Consider the following 19746-nt stretch of genomic DNA (forward strand, 5'->3'; position numbering starts at 1 on the left):
TCTGGACTTTTTTTTCTTATTATTGAGTGGTTATTCTCTGTTTCTATCAAATTCATTATTTTGATGATAATATAAAATACTCTGAAAAAAGGTGAAAATAAACAAATATTAAAATTAAATATATAATCATAAGGGTACCGGACCGTATTTCTAAAGCTCTGTCTATACTATCACACTAGTTTAACAAAAAAAGTGATGTGCCCAAATACTGTAGTGTAGTGATATGCCCAAATATGGTAGTGATATGACATCATCATCCATATATGGACACATCTCATTTGTCACATAAAGTTTGATAGTGTAGACAAGGCTTGATTTAATGTAATTAATACAAATAATTATGTATATAATAACAAAGGTAACATTTTTCTTCTTTTTTTTTATTGACAGCATCAATCGAATTTGAAGAATGTGACATTTCCAATATACCAATTACTGAAACAATTCAGAAGGAAAAGACCAAGAAAAAGAAGAAAGCAAAAAAGAAAAAGGATAAAACTGCAGAGAATGGAACCGGTGAAGGGTAAGCTCAAAATGAAATGTAAACTGTATAAAATATGTACAGTACTCCAACATCAAAATAAATAAATTTATGGACAGCACTCATGAAATTGAACTTAAGCTCTACACTATTAAACTAGTTTGACAAAAAAATGGTAGTGACATGACATCATCTTGTCCATATATGAGCTCATCACATTTTGTTGTCACATAAATTTAATAGTGTAGATAGAGCTTTAGAGTTCACAAAACGTCAGCAAGTTTTATCCAATTTCACTTGGTTTAAAGAATAATTCTCAAAATGAAATAAAATAGTTAAAAGTTATAATAAATGATTAATAATAATTTCATCTTGAACAATTTCAAATAGTTACCTCTTATAAGGGATATTTATATTTATAATTTTTAAGCATAATTTGATTAACAAATATTGTTTATTTGTTTTACAGAGAATCCCCTGATTTGGTAAGTGAATATATTTATATCTTTTTCAATTCATAATAATAAATTCAGAAATTGTTATAAAATTGAATCAGTGATTATGTTTTACTGTTTCCAAAGTTGAAATAAGTTAGAATACGTTTTGCCCAACTAAAATGCATTAAATATTCAGGGCCTAAAAATGGTGAAATAACCAAATTTAGGGGGCGAGGGGGTGGGTCGACTGTGCCCCCTTGGATCTGTCCCTGGTGGGACTAGATCATCGGCCTGTACTTGATGGCTCGGGTCCAACTAAGCAGTGGTTTTTGTATTAGTTTAAAAAATCGTTATTTTAAAATGTGTTTTCGTTATGGTATTAATCTTTACTATAAATTTCACTACATAAACAATGTTTTATGCTACTAATTTCATAATCAATCTCAACATTTATTATTCAATGTCAAAACAACACAGGCTTCTTGTTAGATCATGTATAGCTACATTCATTTGTGATTAACAGGAGGCTGATGGTACTATGTATTGTCAGTGCCAGCAGTCTAGGGAAGCTTAAAGAATTTGACTGACTGAAAATCATACATAGTATTAGTGCCATTTGTGGCACTGTCATCTGTGGTAGTGTCATTTTGTGGCACTTCCATCTGTGGTAGTGCTATTTGTGGTAGTGCCATTTTGTGGCATTGTCATCTTTTGTAGTGCCATTTGTGGTAGTGCCATTTTGTGGTAGTGTCATCTGTGGTAGTGCCATTTTATGGCACTGTCATCTGTGGTACTGCCATTTTATGGTAGTGCTATTTTGTGGCACTTTCATCTGTGGTAGTGCCATGTTGTGGTAGTGCCATCTGTGGTAGTGCCATCTGTGGTAGTGCCATCTGTGGTAGTGCCATGTTGTGGTAGTGCCATCTGTGGTAGTGCCATCTGTGGTAGTGCCATGTTGTGGTAGTGCCATGTTGTGGTAGTGCCATCTGTGGTAGTGCCATCACAGCAGAAGAATATTGTTGTACAGTCTGAGACAACATAGGATATCAACATTGAGTTGTTTATGATTGAAAGGTTCCAGCAGATGTTCCATAAAATGTTTATGGTATTGTAACAATGTTATGAATTGGGAAATTTGTCAAAAGCCAGTACACAAGTGACTTACAATTCACACATACATTATTGAAATATGATAAACAATAAGAACAGTAATATCAACAAACAAAGCAACAACAAGTTATCACCTTTATATTATCTAGGCCAATACACAGCCGCCGAGTGTTTCATCAAGTCAAAGCAACTTGTCTCTGAGTTCATTCAAACATTTGTGTGTGGTGAGTGTCGGGCTAAGCCAGTGTATGGGTAGTCTATAATGCTTCTGTCGCAGCTGCATTCATGTTTGCCTCGATTTTGTGTCAATTGCTATAGAAGCTTAATTTCTAAATGGATATGCTTTAATACATTTATTAACAATTTAATACAAAAAACCTTAATTGAATTGGGTAATTGTAGGTCGTCAGTACAGTATACATACTTAACTTTCCCAGCATGAACTAATTGTTACAATCAAAGTATTGTTTAATCCCAGCCCTGGCTTAGCCTTCAAGTGTATTTGTCTGACACCACACATTGTTTTTTTTTACATTTCCCTTGTTTTCCACATTTTGTAGCTTTTTTTTAGTTGATTAATGTTCATTTTCTTTTACAATTTATTGGGTTTTAAAACTTTCAGGTCTGATAATTGATTGGTTCAAATTTTTATATATAGGTTTTTTAAATTATAATTTGGTTAATACATTGAAATATGATGAAATGTTTTGAATTTAATAGTTTTACATTAGGTGAATTAATCTTTTGGCTAAGCAAAATACAATGCCCACTTAGTAATTGACCAATTTAGAAATCATTTATAAACGAAGTAGACAAATTTAATTATAATCATTGAAAATAGCAAATGGGTTTTCACTCGCCGTCTTTTAAATTAAATTGATTAAAGTATGATAATTCTAGCAGAATGCAGAAACCAAATGGCTAGTTTTATATAGCCATCAGTATACACAAGATACATTGTTACAAGTAGAATTTGAAAAGGACAAAAAAGTAGGAAAAGTTTAAAAATAAGAAGAAAATACTTGTTTCCCTATAACTTATATTAATGTATACATTGAAAGACAATTGTAAGAATTTATATTAAAGCCTGCATGCCCATTGCTTGAATTTAAATTGAACAATTTTTAAGATTTTATAAATGCATGTAGTTTCATTTTGAGTGTCTTGGAATTCAATATTTTCCAAGGACTTGACTATATAGTGAGATTTAGTTCAAAATAATGCATGTGTTTAATTTTACATCGTGCCAAATTTAAATTAGATTCCACTTCAATGTAGTTAGATCTTATTAATACTGCATTTAGTTTATAGATTATATTTTTTTTATGAGATTAAGAATATTGGACAAAGCAACACCATAGTATTGATTTTTTTTATAAAATCACCGTTTATTTCTTAATTTTTAATTTTGTTTACTTACATATTGTTAACATTGAATAAGAAATTTACTACTGTTTGTTTTCAATTTACTTTTTATTTCATAATTATCAAAATAATTTAGGAGGAATTTTGGTGAATCATATTTGTATGTATTTTATACCAGAATGATATTTAGTAATGTACTTAAGTTATTTAGTGATGTACTTAAGTGAATTTATTAAGTGTTAATGTAGGGCTCAATTCATTTATCTTTTTTATTATTTTGTTAAATAAGAAAGAAAAAATATTTGTTTTAACCTAAGAAAGCACTATCCGTGACCTCCACCCCTGTGTTCTTCTTCGTCTGTATGTAGGATGTGTTAGGAAGTCAACCACGCACATTCCGTGAGCTTGTGCCGGACACTGAAACCGACCAAAGCGTCGGTGCTCAACCCACGTTATTGAATGCAAGTTGTTGTAGATTAGTCTATCATTGTGAATTGAGTGTTCATTTTTTAATCTCTGCACAAAATTTCTTCACTGATCCCTTACATTAGTTTTAGTAATTTTTTTGAATCTGTATATTAAATTGTTTGCATGATAGATCCATTTCTAAAACTTGTTTATAGTCAATTTCCAAAGAGTTGCTATTGTGCAGGTGTAGTTACCTCTACCTAATTGATATGCACTATCCTTAATTTGATGGTCAAGGTATTCAGTGGCAACTGATATCTAATTTGCACTTTAATATTAAAATCATGATTATCTCTGTAGACACCTGGATGTTTCATCTTGAATCGTTGTCCCTATCTGTAGCCTATTATTAGCCTTTATTTTTAATATCTTTGTGTTTTTGTCTTGTTTCAAGTCATGTGTTTTCTGCATGTTGTGTATACTGTACATTTTACATTTAAACAGAATGAATATGTTGTTTGTTTCAGTCATGCATTGTTTACTTATTTTATTAATCCATTTACTTTGATGCTCTATCATTTAAAATGAATAGTTATAAATTCTATCTACTGTATCTGTTTGTTGTATTCAAACTTCCATAAGTTGAATTTTGTTTTAATGCTTGTTTTCTCCTCTCTATGTGTATTTTACAGGTTGTTTGGTTTGTTTCAACCCTAAAGCTCTGTCCACACTATCAAACTTTATGTGAAAAAAAAAATATGATGTGCCCATATATATCATATATATGGACATGATGTCACATCACTACCATTATTTGGGCACATCACACTTTTTTTGTTAGTGTAGACAGAGCTTTAGTACTTTTATTTTATATATCTTTTAATTCATCACATGTTGCATGGAATTTTTCTAATGCATCCTTTTCTTTTCCAAATGATTTCATTCACTTATTTGCATGAGTAATCTTTTGCTAGTTTATAAATTAAAAGTTGAATCTTGTTTGTTTTTGTAGAATACACCACAAGTTGACGAGGATGGGTATACTATTCGGCCAGACGCTACGGATGATATCCTTTGATTACTGTTTATTTATATTATTTGTGATAGATTCATTGAAAAAAGAGAAAAATGGGAAAATAAATTTATATTTATAAATACATAAAAATGAATCATCCGGATTGCGGCATATTAATAAATCAAATTTGATTCACATTTTTTTTAGAAATCCTGGAATGTTTCAATCAATTGATATTCAATTTCTTTATTTCAACAAATGCACAAACAGAAAAAGATAAAATAAAAAAAATTCATATAAAACGGTAAATAAGGTTTATTGAAAATAGCGTACGCGACGCATGGTGGAAGGGGTTTGGGAGCAAACATGTACGTACGTGATTTGTTGTTTGCATGTACGCGTCGTGATGTTTGCTCCCAACCATTCCCATTATGCATTATGCAATGACGTTCCTCGTGAAATCTAGTTATTTGCGATAAACCTTATTATTAAAATAGTAAATTAACCGGTTTTGCTTGGTTAGTTACATTGAAAATTGATACATTTTATAAATAATAACACTCCTATTAATGATAGCAACATGTTTAAAGTGTCATTTATCTTAATTCATTTTATTACATGGATTTAAGCAACAACAAGATACTTTCTTCTCGGAATCTGATTCCGATTCTGACAGTTACGATAAACCTCCTCGTAAGATTCATGTTGAAATCAAACCAATAGTACCTGATGGAAATTCAAGCAACACAACGGCGTCAGTGGACGAAATAAAAGCCTCCCTAGCTAGCGGAAAACTTACTCTGTCGCCAGCTGTAAGTACTCTGGTTATTTTATTATATGGTTTATTAATCTTTATTTTTCATGTTTTTGGGGGACAACATCTTTAACAATAAATTTACCAAAAATGTATGAATTTGGATAAAATTAGGGAGTGATCTTGTGGTTGGGTTATACTTATACGATGTTAATAATATTAGGGATAACTGCACTAAAGTTAAATGTAGCTTATACTTTATCTTATATTAAATTCTGTTTTGAATATTTTGATAATTAGATATAGCATTTGTCATAAGAATACATATTCTGTGCAAAATAATTTTCTTTAAATGTATGAATTTCTTTTCATCACACCAATGGTGATTATGAAATTAGATGGTAACAAGATATTAATACATTCATTAAATTTCATTTAATACATTTTATATTAATATATTTATGATGAGTAACTTTTATTTCTATTTTGGTTTGCAGATGCGGAGAGATAAATCAAGTAAGTTCAATTCATTTATATTCCAGAAAGACAAAACATACATTTAATACATAAAAGATGTAAAAATGGCACCAGTTTGGCGGATTGTAGGAAAGTGATGAATCAAATTACAATACATTAAGCTCTGCCTACATTATCGAACTAGTTCAGATAAAAAAAGTGTGATGTGCCCAAATATGGTAGTGATATGACATCATCATGTCAATATATGGACACATCACATTTTTTTGTCACATAATGTGTGATAGTATAGACAGAGCTTTAAACAAGGTAGAGAAAACTTTTATGAATTTATTATTTAATTCTCATGTATTTTCAATGATTTGATTTATTTTTTTAGATGGTGATATTAAACGAAGAGCACAAATTGGAAGTAGAAGGTTAGAATACTAGATTTTACAATTTTTTAAAAAGAATGTCCAAAAGCGTCTTCCTCATTCACATAAATCTTTCATCGACATTGAGAGTGACACTTATGACTAAATGTTATCCAGCTTTTGATAACCAATATTTAAATTCATTATCTTGCAGCTCTAATAGTAGTACAAAAAGCAGCAGTGACCTTATGGCCTTTGACCCATTGGGGTCATCACCAGGTGGTACAAGTTTGATGTCTCATAGTGATACAGGAAGTGGAACATCTCCCACGTCAAGTGAAAGTAAGTACTGTAGATATTAGTTGAACCACTATTTTTTAAATCCATTAAAATGACAATGAATGGTTGTTTTTCTAATTAATTTTGAAAATACATAACTTTAGATTGATTTTATGTTCTAGTACCCCTTTCACGTTGCCTAGCAGAAAGTAAAAGTTTATATACACACCACAGAAACGCCAAAGTTTACGCCCTAGTGTGTCTAATATAAACTCTGTATTGCTAGTTGATGTGAAAACAGTAAAATCCTTTTTTTTTTTAATAGAATAATAAGTTTCTTCAAGTTAGACTTTCAGTTGTCAAATTTGTTTTTACAATAAAGTGCAGCAAGAATTAAATAAACATACCATCAAAAGCAGAAGTCATTAAAACAACTCTTTGTGTTATCAAAACAAACATCTTAATTCATTGCTGGTTTTGTATTTACTTTATAAGATCAATAAAATATAGTTTTGATTTATTTTGACACAAATGTAAACTAAATCTTTTATATTGTTATAAGATAGCAACTTTCTGTTCTGTTATTAAATTAGTTGTATTTTTTTACGAATTGAAATGCAATCATCTTGGTCTTCAATTTGTCGTATTTACCAATCATTCTAAATAAAATATTCTGCTTGAATTAAATAATTGATTAGAAGAGTATGTTTGTTATAAATAAGTAAAAGAAAAAAATGCTAAAAAAGGAATGGCATTTCATCTCAATTGTAAATCTCTTTCTACACTATCAAATTTGACAAAAAAATGCGATGTGCCCATATATGGACATGATGATGTCATATCCCTACCATATCTGGGCATATCACTACCATATTTGGGCATATCACTACCATATCTGGGCATATCACTACCATATTTGGGCACATCAGACTTTTTTTGTCAAACTAATTTGATAGTGTAGACAGAGCTTTAGGTCGTTTTCAAACGCAGTTGAAGATATATAATATACATTGTGATTAAATTTAAAAGAAAGGAAGAGACAAAACACAGAAAGCTGCAACTGGCCATATTGTGAGCATGGCTGCAGATTGTCTATTGTACTGTGTAGTGAAATAACAATGGCCTCAATTAAGCTCTGTCTACACTATCTAACAGGTTTGACAAAAAAAGTGTGATGATGTGCCCAAATATGGTAGTGATATGACATCATCATGTCCATATATGGGCACATCACATTGATAGTGTAGACATAGCTTAAGAGATGTACTTAATAATATGTCTTGATTTGCATAAAATTATATTGTATCTTAACCGTATGTAAAATGTGCATGTTAATAATCATTGTAGACATTTTAAGCGGAATTGATTTTTCACTCAACCAACTAACACTGCCCTCAAGTTCAACGACTCAGTTTTCTAGGAGAGGAGACTTGTTCACACGAAGCAAGTGTAAGCATTCTCGATCATTGCCGGATCTTGCTTTTGTTGGGTTTCTAATTTGCAGTTTTTGTAGACTTTTACAAGTTTTATAATACTAAACATACTAACAATTCTGCAATATTATCATTTCTTTAAAAATCTTTTTTATTTACCGGTATATCAAACTATGATGTAGATTTCTGGCTGCTGTTTCTTTTCGTGTAACATAGTTATCAATCAAACAACTTGTAAACATCCACATTTTGGCAGGAATGGGTATCCCAAGGGTACTCAAATGATCTCAGCACTTAAGCTGTTTTAAAATTATTTTTTTTGAGTACACAAACAAAATCATTTAAATTTTTAAAAAGATCATTGGCTTGTGCCCCCACTCATTGGCTTGTGCCGAATGTGTGACAAATTTGTGATAATTATGTTTCTGATAAATGCATACAAATATCTTTGAAATGCGGAACCATTGGTAACCATGTTATGCTATCTTCAGACTGGCTAAATTAAAGGTTGCATAATTTAAGCAAAGTCTTGTAAAAGAATCGCTTAACTTATGTTACTTTAAGTCATCTGAAGTCTTCTTCTTGTTTTTCCTATTTTACTTGGTTGCGGTGATTTATTATTGCAGTTGCTCTTGGTTGACGTGCATTTAACCAAATTCATTAAAAATATGGTTATATTATCGGTTAAAGTATAAATATATTATTGCAATTGGTTTTTGGTTTATTTTATTATATTGTACTTATTCATTTAGACTAAGAATTAATATTATTATCGTGTTTTAAAGAGTCCCAATCAAATTTGAACTATACCATGAATGACCCAGTCATTTAGTGGTAGAATGTGTTTGCATATCAAGCAGAAGAATCCAGGTTCGAATCCAATCTCAGATTTTCTCATATTCACTGTTTCAAAATTAATTTCCAGTATATCACTTGGTGGTTTGAAGTTTCTCTTTTGTCAATTTATATATATATTTCTTTTATTCTAATAAATATAAATTTGAAAATGTAAACACTATTTGCTAGTAGACGGAATGGTATTCAGTCCATCACCTCAACCTGACAAATACGCACGTTCAGCAACGCCACCTCTACTTCAACCACCGCCTCCATTACCTCAGCGACATTCAGAAAATCGCAATTCACGCAAGTACCCAAATTCCCGTCGCTACGGACGATACATTCCTACATACTCGACCATGCCGACTAAGAGGCATACGGCACACGGACAACGCCCTCCTGTGGTGCAAAAGATGGCAACGTTATCTAGAAGTCTACAGGATCTGAGTAAGCGTGCACGGCATATATACGTATGCTGCTTGTATCGCATGAAAGCACTTGTACCGTGGAATGCATCCAATTACAAAGTGTACTATAATTATACATTAGTGTATATCTTTTGACTTGACTATTGTTTATTATTACCAATATGTTATATTCTTGCGAGCAATGGTTAAACAATGTAAACTCTGAATTAATCTTTCTGTTGTTATTTTTATAGTTTTTGTTCTCTTTATATTTAATCTTCTTGATACAAAGGTAAATCATACTTTTAAAAGTATAACAAAAGAACAGACAAATTTAAAGTATTTATTTTCTGTTTATTTTTAAATTTATTTTTTTTATGTGACAATAAAAACAAATTGAACATCTCTTATATTTTATTTGATCATATAAAAAGTAAAAGTGAAACAAGTCATATGATTCACTTTTTTCACAGTTTGTTTTATATTATCATATATTATTCTATTTTGCATAAAAATGATTTTTAATGTTTAGTAGTAATTTAAGTAATATAGTTATATATTGCCTTTAGGCTTTTTTACATTTTTTTTAGTTGCTCTATTTTTGCGAAGCTGCTTGTGGGGGTCATAGTTCTTGTAGGAGGCTTTAACCGACGATGTTATATTATTTACTTATTTCAAAAACCTCCCAATGTAAAATATATAGAAAACTTATCTTTATATCCACATATTATGAAAATGTTTTCTTATGTAATATTTTAAGAATCTTTATTATTTTAAAAATGTATTTTATATTTATAATATTTAAGCTTCTAACAAGATCAAACAAAGACTAAAGATAAAATAATTTTTTTGTAAAAGTTGCTTTTGTTAGATATTTAAATTGTACAGTAGTACATTCTAAATACTACCTGCTATTATATAACAGCATTCTTTAGTTTAATAATTTGTTATAAGAAAAATATTTCTTCTTTGTTTATGATTTATTTTAATTTTATTAATAAGTTTGATGTGATTAGCATAGCAATGCATCTATTTAATTTTTAGCATGACAACACTATGGCATGTCTTGTGATTTCTAATATTGACAAAAAATAAGATTTATTGATAGATTTTCCAACCATTTTTCTACACCAGACAATGAACAAGACCAACATTTGTTGATACCTTTCCAAAAGGTAGCCATTCCCCCTCTCATCCCCGTTTTTTACAGGATCCACATCTGGGCATTGAGTTCAAATAATGGTTTGAAATTATATCGAATGTGTGTTTTGTTGTTGTGACCTATGACCTAAGATTAAGCAAAATAAAAACAAAACATTCTTGAAAATCATTTACTTACAATCAAATCTGTATTTACAGGATTTTATATTTATATACATTTTGCATTGTGCATTCATGTACTTGTTATAAAAACATATTCAAAACCAGAACATAAAGTATTTTCATTTTTCTCTCTATGCTTATTTATCATTACAGCAAGCAGTGATATATTACAAAGTCCACCCGGTGCAAATGATACTCAGCCTCCGACGTTACCAGCTAAGAACAGACATAGTGTTGGTGCATCCAGTACATTTAATTCATTACCTCCCCCACCCCCAAGATCTATTTCAAGACCTAGAAGTATTCAGGTACTATATTCAAGTTCAATAACATTTTTTTTTTGGTTTACAATAATGGTTGACAACAAGTAAAAATAAGGCGAACAATAGAACAAATATATAAAACATTAAAGAATTACTAATACTTATTAGTATAATTTGTACTTAAATCATTTATTATTATTATTATTATTTATTGCCAAAAAACAGTTACAAACAAACAAAAACACAGAAACTAAGGGAGTAGGCAGGAACCTAAAAGTGAACCTAATCACTATAACAAGAGTTCAGGTTCCGTACTCCCAAAGTAACAACAATGATATAAAATAAACTATATAAAAATATTTAAATAACAAATAGACGAATCAACAGTGTCAATATAAAATAAACGGATAAAATACATAAAAGTCGATTCAACAAAGTCAATATAAAACATGTGATTTAAGTGAATTTAAAAATGTTGGAAAACTGTCTAAAATTAAAGAATTAAATCATCTCTTATGTATGTAATCAAGTTTAGATTTTTGCTTTGTAATATATTCATTTTTCAAAAAAAGTTCCCGATTACAACCAATACAATGGCTTTCACTTTAATGAACTTCTTTTAGTGGAAACGTTACGCTCAATATAAATTTGAATCTATATTTCATGTGATATCAAAATGGAGTTTTCCTGGGAAGGTTTTAAGCTACTTTTGATACACACCCTGGAAGCAAGTATCTTTCCTATTGCAACATAACATTTTGAGTACTAGGTGTGTCTGTCTCATTACATGAGATGTTTATTTATGTTTATATTATGACAGACTCAACATAAACTTTCCCTCTATTTTGCTTTTGCTATCATTATCTACAGTCTCCTAGCCCAGCCTTCAATGAACCACCTATGCTCCTTCCACATCAAGACAGCAATTCATCCCTGACCGGCCTGGGATCATTCAATTCATCACCAGCTATCGGCATGTCACGTGGGCCTAGCCCGCTCACACTTGGCATGTCAGATACTATACCAATAGCAGCAGCCTTTATAGAAACAGTAAATGCATATTTTAAAGGAAAAGATCAAACAAAGTAAGTTATGATTATTGATTTAAAATGTTACAATTCAATTCAGTATAAAACTATATTATCCCAAACTCCGGGGAAATTTGGTTGTGGTATACAAAGATTTATAAAACGTTTAAAAAGCACATCATTGAAGCTTTATGTGGAAATGTATATTTTTTTTGTAGCAATTTACTATAATTGTATAGAATAATATATAGTTTGTATAGATTTTATAACAAACCAAATGTTATGCCTTTTGATATGTTTTTTTACTATTTTTATCTTCTTCTTTGAAGTCTGTTGTTATTGCCTTGTTTTGCCCTGCATATGCTTGGTCCTCCAAGCTGTGACCTGTGACCTGTGACCATTCTTATGTATTTTATTTGAAATAAAGCGTGATTTGAGGATACAAGTACTAAACAAATTTGCATATTATTTTTGACAGATGCATGGTGAAAATCACAGGTGATATGATGCTATCGTTTCCTGCTGGTATCATCAATGTGTTTACAAGTAACCCGTCTCCACCGCTTCTAACATTCAGCATTAGAAATTGTAACAAACTAGAACAAGTCCTGCCAAATAAACAACTTATTAGTCAGTAAGTGAAACAAAATAATATATTGATTTCTAGTATGACAATAGTATATAGTTCCAAAAGTCCAGGATTTAAAAAATATTAATTTGATGACTGCCTGTGATTGAGTAAATTTCAGACTTATCTCATGTCCAAATCATATACTGCTTCTAACTTTATAAGCTCTGTCTAAACTATCAAACTTTATGTGACAAAAAATGTGTGGTAGTGATGTGACATCATCATGTCCATATATGGGCACATCACATTTTTTTTGTCCAAAGTTTGATAGTACAGTATAGACAGAGCTTTAGGTTTTCTTTATTTTATTTTTAAATACTAAATTTATGTACAAAATTTAAATTCAGCTTAAATAGGATGTAAATGACTTACATAAATACAATTTTTTTTTGTTCTATCTTAGCTGATATTGGGTTGTAATTTTCAAAGGATATATGTTTTAAGTTGTGTCTACACTATCAAACTAATTTGACAAAAAAAGTATGATGTGCTAAAATATGGTAGTTATATGACATTATCATGTCCATATAATTATGGTCACAAATAAAGTATGATAGTGTAGACAGAGCCTTAGAATACTTTTACTTTTGGAATTGTTTGTAAATGTGTTAACATAGTACAAACTGGATAGCAGTTCATTAACTTGGCTTACCCCATTATCTCTATAGGGATGTTTCTCAAAGTAATGAGAATAGGCAAGTGTATTCATTCAATATGTCAGCACTTGTTTCGTTGCTTCGAAGTCAAGCAGAAAAAAATGCTGCAGCTTCCTTCTTTAATGTAGATATTCTGAAATATCAGGTAAGTCATAATCTATGCTCTAAAGCACTATCTACTGTAAAAAAAAAGACAACAGAATCCTTTGACTACACATTTGTGTTGTGTGTGTGATTTGAGTATAAAGTTATAGCTTAAAGAGAATTTGTTGTATTTTGCATTCCAGGTTCGAGCACAACCAGATGCTCAGTCGTCCACGCCCTTAAAACTCTGTAGCTATTGGAAGTGCGACTCAAACACTACAGACTTAAGAGTAGATTACGTGTACAACGCTAGTGCCCTCCAACCCGCTATACCATTAATCAACGTTTCGTTGTTAGTTCCCGTTGATGGTGGCGTGTCCATTATGCATTCCAAGCCCCACGCCCAATGGTAAGTAAGAATTTTCTAAAAATAAATTTATTTTAACTGTAACCTTTTTTTTGTGTAATAATAATATTATAATACAAATGAAATTTGTTATCCTCTTTTTTTTAGGTCAGCCGAAAACAATAGAGCCTTATGGAAAATACCAGAGATCTCACAGAAGATGGAGGATGGTGGATCTGGCTCAATACGGGCCAAATTTGAGCTGACGAATGGACCAAGCAAACCGTCCACGCTGGCTGTCAACTTTGGATGTGATGGTAGCACGTTGTCTGGTATTGATGTAGATTTAGTGGGAACGTCTTACCGTCTCTCCCTTGTGAAAAAGAGATTTTCTTCTGGTAAGTTTTAATTGAATTGAATTGATCACTTTATTTCAGAATAAAAATTCCATATATTACAACAACAATATTACTAAAAGGAAAGGAATATCACACTAAAATAGGATTTTTTCCCATTTAGTGAAGAGATTTAAAAATTGTAACAGATAGTTTGTAGTACACCTAACAAGATCATTTTCAAAACTGTTATAATAATGTATATCTATTGTATGTTGTATCCATCAATTTTGTGCTCTCCAATGGCCGTGGTAGAAACAAAGAGTGGTGCTGAGTTTTTCTTAGATTATTATTTTTTTGTAAATATGATAATATGCCACCGGTATAACTGTTGGGTCATGCTTAAAACACAGAAATTCTGAGTTTAGATGCTTAATAACATCATCATCGCACGTTCCACGAACTCTTTCCAGAAGTTTACCTTGCTTTGGTACAGCGATCATAAGATGAGCCTGCATTATGCCCTTTTCTTCTGATGACACAATTATCTATAACAGAATTACACCACCTCCATGTGACTACCTTTATGACATGAAATCGACAATATAATCCATGAGACTATGCAATGCAAATATTATTATGTGATGATGAAATTATGTACAATATTATATTCTCTGTTATGTAATAATGAAATTATTTATTATATTCCAAATATATATTATAAATAACCTTCTTTTCCTTTTTTGTAGGTAAATATTTATCAGAAAGTTGAAAGTGACTTTGTTCCATTCATGTTTCCATACCATTAGATATAGAGAATATACAGTTGCTGGATTCAGACCAAGCCACGAACATTTTCCGATGTGCGAATAATGTTCTAATCAGGGATAAACAGTAATATCAATAATAAAATATACTCACAAATGTCCATGATATAATAAACAGTTTTACATTTTAGGAGTATTTGGGGAAAGCATACCTTGCACAATTGTGAAAGATAACCATGAGGCTAAATATAGAATATAAATAATAATAGCACATATCATATTTTGTAACCTTTTCATTAATATCATTTAAATCAAATATCTAATTAAGGACTGTACATTTTACCTTCTGATTTATTTTAGGTATAAACAATGTCAATTTAAAAAGGGAATATGTTTAAAATGGGTGCTTTTCTTACATTCGGATGTTAAAATAATTATACATTTCGAGGGATTAGACTCATGTTGGTGGTTGATTGATACATTAATGTTACTCATTCTCTCATTTCTCTTGAGAGAGGCAAGAAGTGTTTGCAACATTTTTATGTAGCAGCTGTTTTGAATTCCCATAAAATTGACATTCACATACATCATGTTGTACAATGTGAATATGTTTCTCTTTTTCTGATAAATACCTTATTTTTTAAGAGCCATTAATCAATTTGGAAAACATAATATTTTTTCATTTTTAGTCCTACTTAATTCTCAGGTTCCAAATAATAAAAGCCAGTCTTAGATTGTTTTAAGTAAGCTGTATACTGCTGTGGTTATAAGTGATTCAGTATAATGCACTAGCGAAACTTCTCAAGGAGGGCTTACCCCGTGGCATGTGCACTTATATACTTATTCAATGTGTATTCAATACAAGTGCCTTTGTCATATTTCCACTAAAATCATATTTTCTTACGTTATCATGGCTAACATTCCTTTATCACTCATTGTAAGCTGGTCAGTATACTGGATGTCCAGCTATCAATTGTAAGCTGTTCAATATATTGGACATCCAGTTATCAATTGTAAGCTGTTCAATATTACTGGATGTCCAGCTATCAATTGTAAGCTGTTCAATATAATGGATGTCCAGCTATCAAATGTAAGCTGTTCAAAAAGACGTCCAGCTATCAATTTAATCAATTTAAATACCTTCTATTGTTATTAGGCAAAAAAGTGAATGAAAAGATGATTATATTTTTCTCCATATATTAGTTATTAAGATATGCGATAGGTAAGGGCAAGTTGTAAAAGAAAGCAGTGCTAGACTATCAGAATAATGTTTAAAACTTATTCTAGTGCTGCAGTGACTGCAGTAAACTACATATTATTTGAGTTTCTTTCAATACAGTCAATTTAACAGTGTGTATGATAACCCGAACAAAAGCTTACTAACCTCAAAAAGGCTTGCTATATAATTGCATAAACAAGTTATGTAGGTACTGCAGTAACTACAGTATTGTACAGTACAGTACAGTATTTTGACATGGTTCCTTACAATGTCATTTAAACCATTTTACAAGATGTTTAATCTCTGGCTAATGGTATACAAATAATGAATGTTGAATAGTGTGTACTATTATATGTCATGTGACCCACATTCATTCAATCAAATGACAGGAATTGATTTAGGTGTATAACATAATATGCTTATGCAGCAGCAGGTCTGTAGGTCAATAGGTTAATCCACTCTATACTGATGAATATCATTAGTATAAAACAACAATTGTACATTATAGTTAAGATTTGACTACATACGAACATCTATGTATAAAGCTTTCCAAGTTTATTGATGTATAGATATGAATGTATTTCTGTTAAAAAATATTTATGAGCTAATTTTTGTACTTGAGTTATTCCAGAATTTAAAGTTGGAAATATTTGTAATTATAAAGAATTAATCGATCGACAAATTTAAATAATTTGTAAATGGATATTGTGAAATAGTTGTACATATCATGACTTGACCAATCAATATTTTTCAACAACATAATTGTCACATAAGCAACTGACATAATGATATTATCTTCTACTGATTTTTGTTCCTTTAGGGAACAACTTAGTGAAAATGTAACAACTGTCACTAAGCAATTCACTTTTTTTTATTAAGAATGTCAGAAATTGTCATACGATTTGTCACTTTAACAATTGTTACTTTTGCAATTCAATTTTCACTTTAAAAATTGTCATTTTGACATTAAAATTGTCACTTTGACAATTGTAACTTTGGTATTGTCACTTTGACAATTGTCATTTGTTTGTTACTTTGCTAGTGACCATTTTCTACCTATTATGTTGTCACTGGTTACTTGTCACTTGGACCTTCACTTTGTCATTTAAATAATTCAGTTATTGAAATGCTTTGGATTTTAAAAGATGGAACTAAACTGTTTACATAAGATGACTTTCTCTAGAAATTGTCATTTTCAACAATTGCGAAAAAAAAGGGAAAATAATTCCTCCATCTTATGACGATTATTATCCGTTAGCATGCTTACTTTACATTTTTTTCAAATGCAATTATGTTTGTATATATAGATTATGATTCAATCAGATATGATCTTAGGTTTTTTAATGTACTTTAACGTTAGTTATTTTATGATCTAATATATAAAATATAAAAATTATGTGAAATATTGTTGATTTTTATAGCGGGGTGGATTTATAAATAATCTTTGTGATTCCATAAGCTGTAAGATTATGTTATAGTGAGCAACATTTCTGTAGTTAACTTTGAATATAGAGGAACTAAAACCAAAAACGTTACTCGTACAGTACTCAATTTTGTTGTATCCTTTGCTCTTAAGGAAGGTCTGTAGTTACAACAGCTAACATTATTTTGCTTTTCATTCTACCTACACCTTTACTTTGCAGCAAATATTGACTGTTTTAGACTAGAGGCCAATTTACACAGACGAGCGGTAACGATAATAAAATTATAGAATCTATGTTATTCTTTATGACCATTTGCACACAACGTGGAGTGGCCTGGTGGGTTCCCGCTCACGATAGTTACAGATTCTACGTGGGACAAGCTACGCAGTTTTTTTCTATTGCAGTTACCGCTCGTCTGTGTAAATTGGTCTTAAGTAACTTATATCAAATTGGACTTACTGCACCAACGTAGATTTTTATGAATATATAATTATAACTTTTCATTTAACCGTGTTCGAACTAAATCTCTAAATAAAAATTGAATTTTGTAGAGGACTGGCATTTAAATAACTTCCACTTAACACATATACATAAAACTAAACATATTATAGGAAAATAAAATTACATTATGTACATAAAATTATATTGTAATATCGCAATATATATCCTACACTATGTTAGTTTAAGTGGTTATCTAATTTTTATAAACATATTTTATTGTACAATTTATAAATGTTAAAGAGTAGTTAATATAATTTACATGTAATTGTTTCTTTTGATTTAAAGATGATGATTATATTTTGGTGAATATTTCACGAACAAGAATTGCATTAAGAATGATGTAGAGGTAAAACAAAATCTAAACTGATAAATATTGATAATTTCTCTCAAATGGTATAATAATTTTCTGTGAATTAATTTCATATCAGGTCAGTAAGTTTATGGTATCATTTAAAGCCAGAACTTTACATTACCTAAACCCTCTTTGGCAGGTTGAGTTAATTTGTGGTAGTCACATAAAGAGAACTCGAACATTTGTGGTATAGTATGCCATGCTTGATTAAGACGTACACTCTTGTGTCCAAGAGTGATTATACTTCATAGTCTGTATTGATCCTTAAAACCTAAAAATCATGTAAATGCAGGCAAGTTGTTAGTGCAGATTATGGACATATTAGTAATTAAGTGACGTTTTTCTTTTATATTGTTAAATTGATTTATTAATATCTTGAATTGGACATTCATTTTACAGAAAGCTAATATATGTTTCTATAGGTTTTGATCAAAGTTATACCTTATATGGTTAATGTCAGTTTGTTACTAAAAACACATTATTTTGCATTCATTATGCAACATTTAGGCTACTGCTTGTATGTGTGGTCATCTAAATGTGTAGGTACGTCTGTACTTTTGACCTATGACCTAGGCTACTGCTTGCGTGTGGTACTCTACTTTCTTTAATGAACTGTATTTTTTCATAGAAAATAAATAAAACTTGTTAGTTTATTGAAATCATCAATTTTGTCTCTTTTATTTAGTATTTTCTGTATGTCCGAGAAAGAGAGATTTAGGCCGTGTTTCTGCAGTAAAAAATCAACTGATAATTAACCGATAAACTGCCCATGGAAACAGGGTTTAACCGATTCCACTCAAGAAAAATTAACTGATAATTATCTCATTCAAATCAGATAATTATTCGATAAATTTGATAATTTTAACCTTTGACCTGAAGGACAAATCAGTGCTTTGTGATCTGGCTCTTGGTTGTTTGGTAATGTCTGATCATGCACGCTTTATTTTGTTAAGTATCTGATTGGTTAAATCCTAACTTAAGCTCTGTCTACACTTCATGTGACGAAAAATGTGATGTGCCCATATAAGGACATGAAGCACATCAAACTTTTGTTGTCAGTTTGATAATTATATTGATAGTGTAGACAGAGCTTTAAGCTATGTCTACACTATCAAAATAATTTGACAAAAAAAGTGTGATGTGTCGAAATATGGTGGTGATATACCCAAATATGGTAGTGATATGACATCATCATGTCCATATATAGGCACATGAAGTTTGATAGTGTAGACAGAGCTTTATTATAAGCTAGCTAAACTTTGCAACCGTATGAGGGCGCAAGATAGAAAACAAAAAGCAGCAGCAACAATTATGAGGTATATTCTGAGCGTCATTATTATTATGACGATGATGGAGCATTCTCTACTTCTCTCTACGGAGCGCCATTTATGCCTTTATTTACTTCCGAAATAGAAATAGTACTACGGTAACTGGTCCAGTGGATCAAATTTGGCA

The 19746-nt window shown here is 30.6% G+C and overlaps 1 protein-coding gene across 4 annotated transcripts in view; it reads left to right on the top strand.

The window, feature by feature from the left end:
- Positions 1–18953, top strand: part of LOC140052261 (F-BAR domain only protein 2-like) — a 51555-nt gene extending 32602 nt beyond the window's left edge. For 2 of the 4 annotated variants that reach the window (XM_072097731.1, XM_072097732.1), the window contains exons 10-25: positions 391–523; positions 951–966; positions 2178–2252; positions 4814–4868; positions 5435–5628; positions 6068–6086; positions 6427–6466; positions 6618–6745; positions 8030–8131; positions 10839–10993; positions 11819–12033; positions 12455–12610; positions 13276–13408; positions 13551–13756; positions 13862–14091; positions 14778–18953. In XM_072097731.1, coding sequence (XP_071953832.1) covers positions 391–523; positions 951–966; positions 2178–2252; positions 4814–4868; positions 5435–5628; positions 6068–6086; positions 6427–6466; positions 6618–6745; positions 8030–8131; positions 10839–10993; positions 11819–12033; positions 12455–12610; positions 13276–13408; positions 13551–13756; positions 13862–14091; positions 14778–14800 — 1880 coding nt within the window. In that variant the 3' untranslated portion in view covers positions 14801–18953. The remainder of the gene's footprint in view (positions 1–390; positions 524–950; positions 967–2177; positions 2253–4813; positions 4869–5434; positions 5629–6067; positions 6087–6426; positions 6467–6617; positions 6746–8029; positions 8132–10838; positions 10994–11818; positions 12034–12454; positions 12611–13275; positions 13409–13550; positions 13757–13861; positions 14092–14777) is intronic. The other 2 variants (XM_072097733.1, XM_072097735.1) reach the window with 2 other exon arrangements.
- The last annotated feature ends 793 nt before the right edge of the window (positions 18954–19746 follow it).

Source organism: Antedon mediterranea, chromosome 6 (assembly GCF_964355755.1).
Source record: "Antedon mediterranea chromosome 6, ecAntMedi1.1, whole genome shotgun sequence".
NCBI lineage: Eukaryota > Metazoa > Echinodermata > Crinoidea > Comatulida > Antedonidae > Antedon > Antedon mediterranea.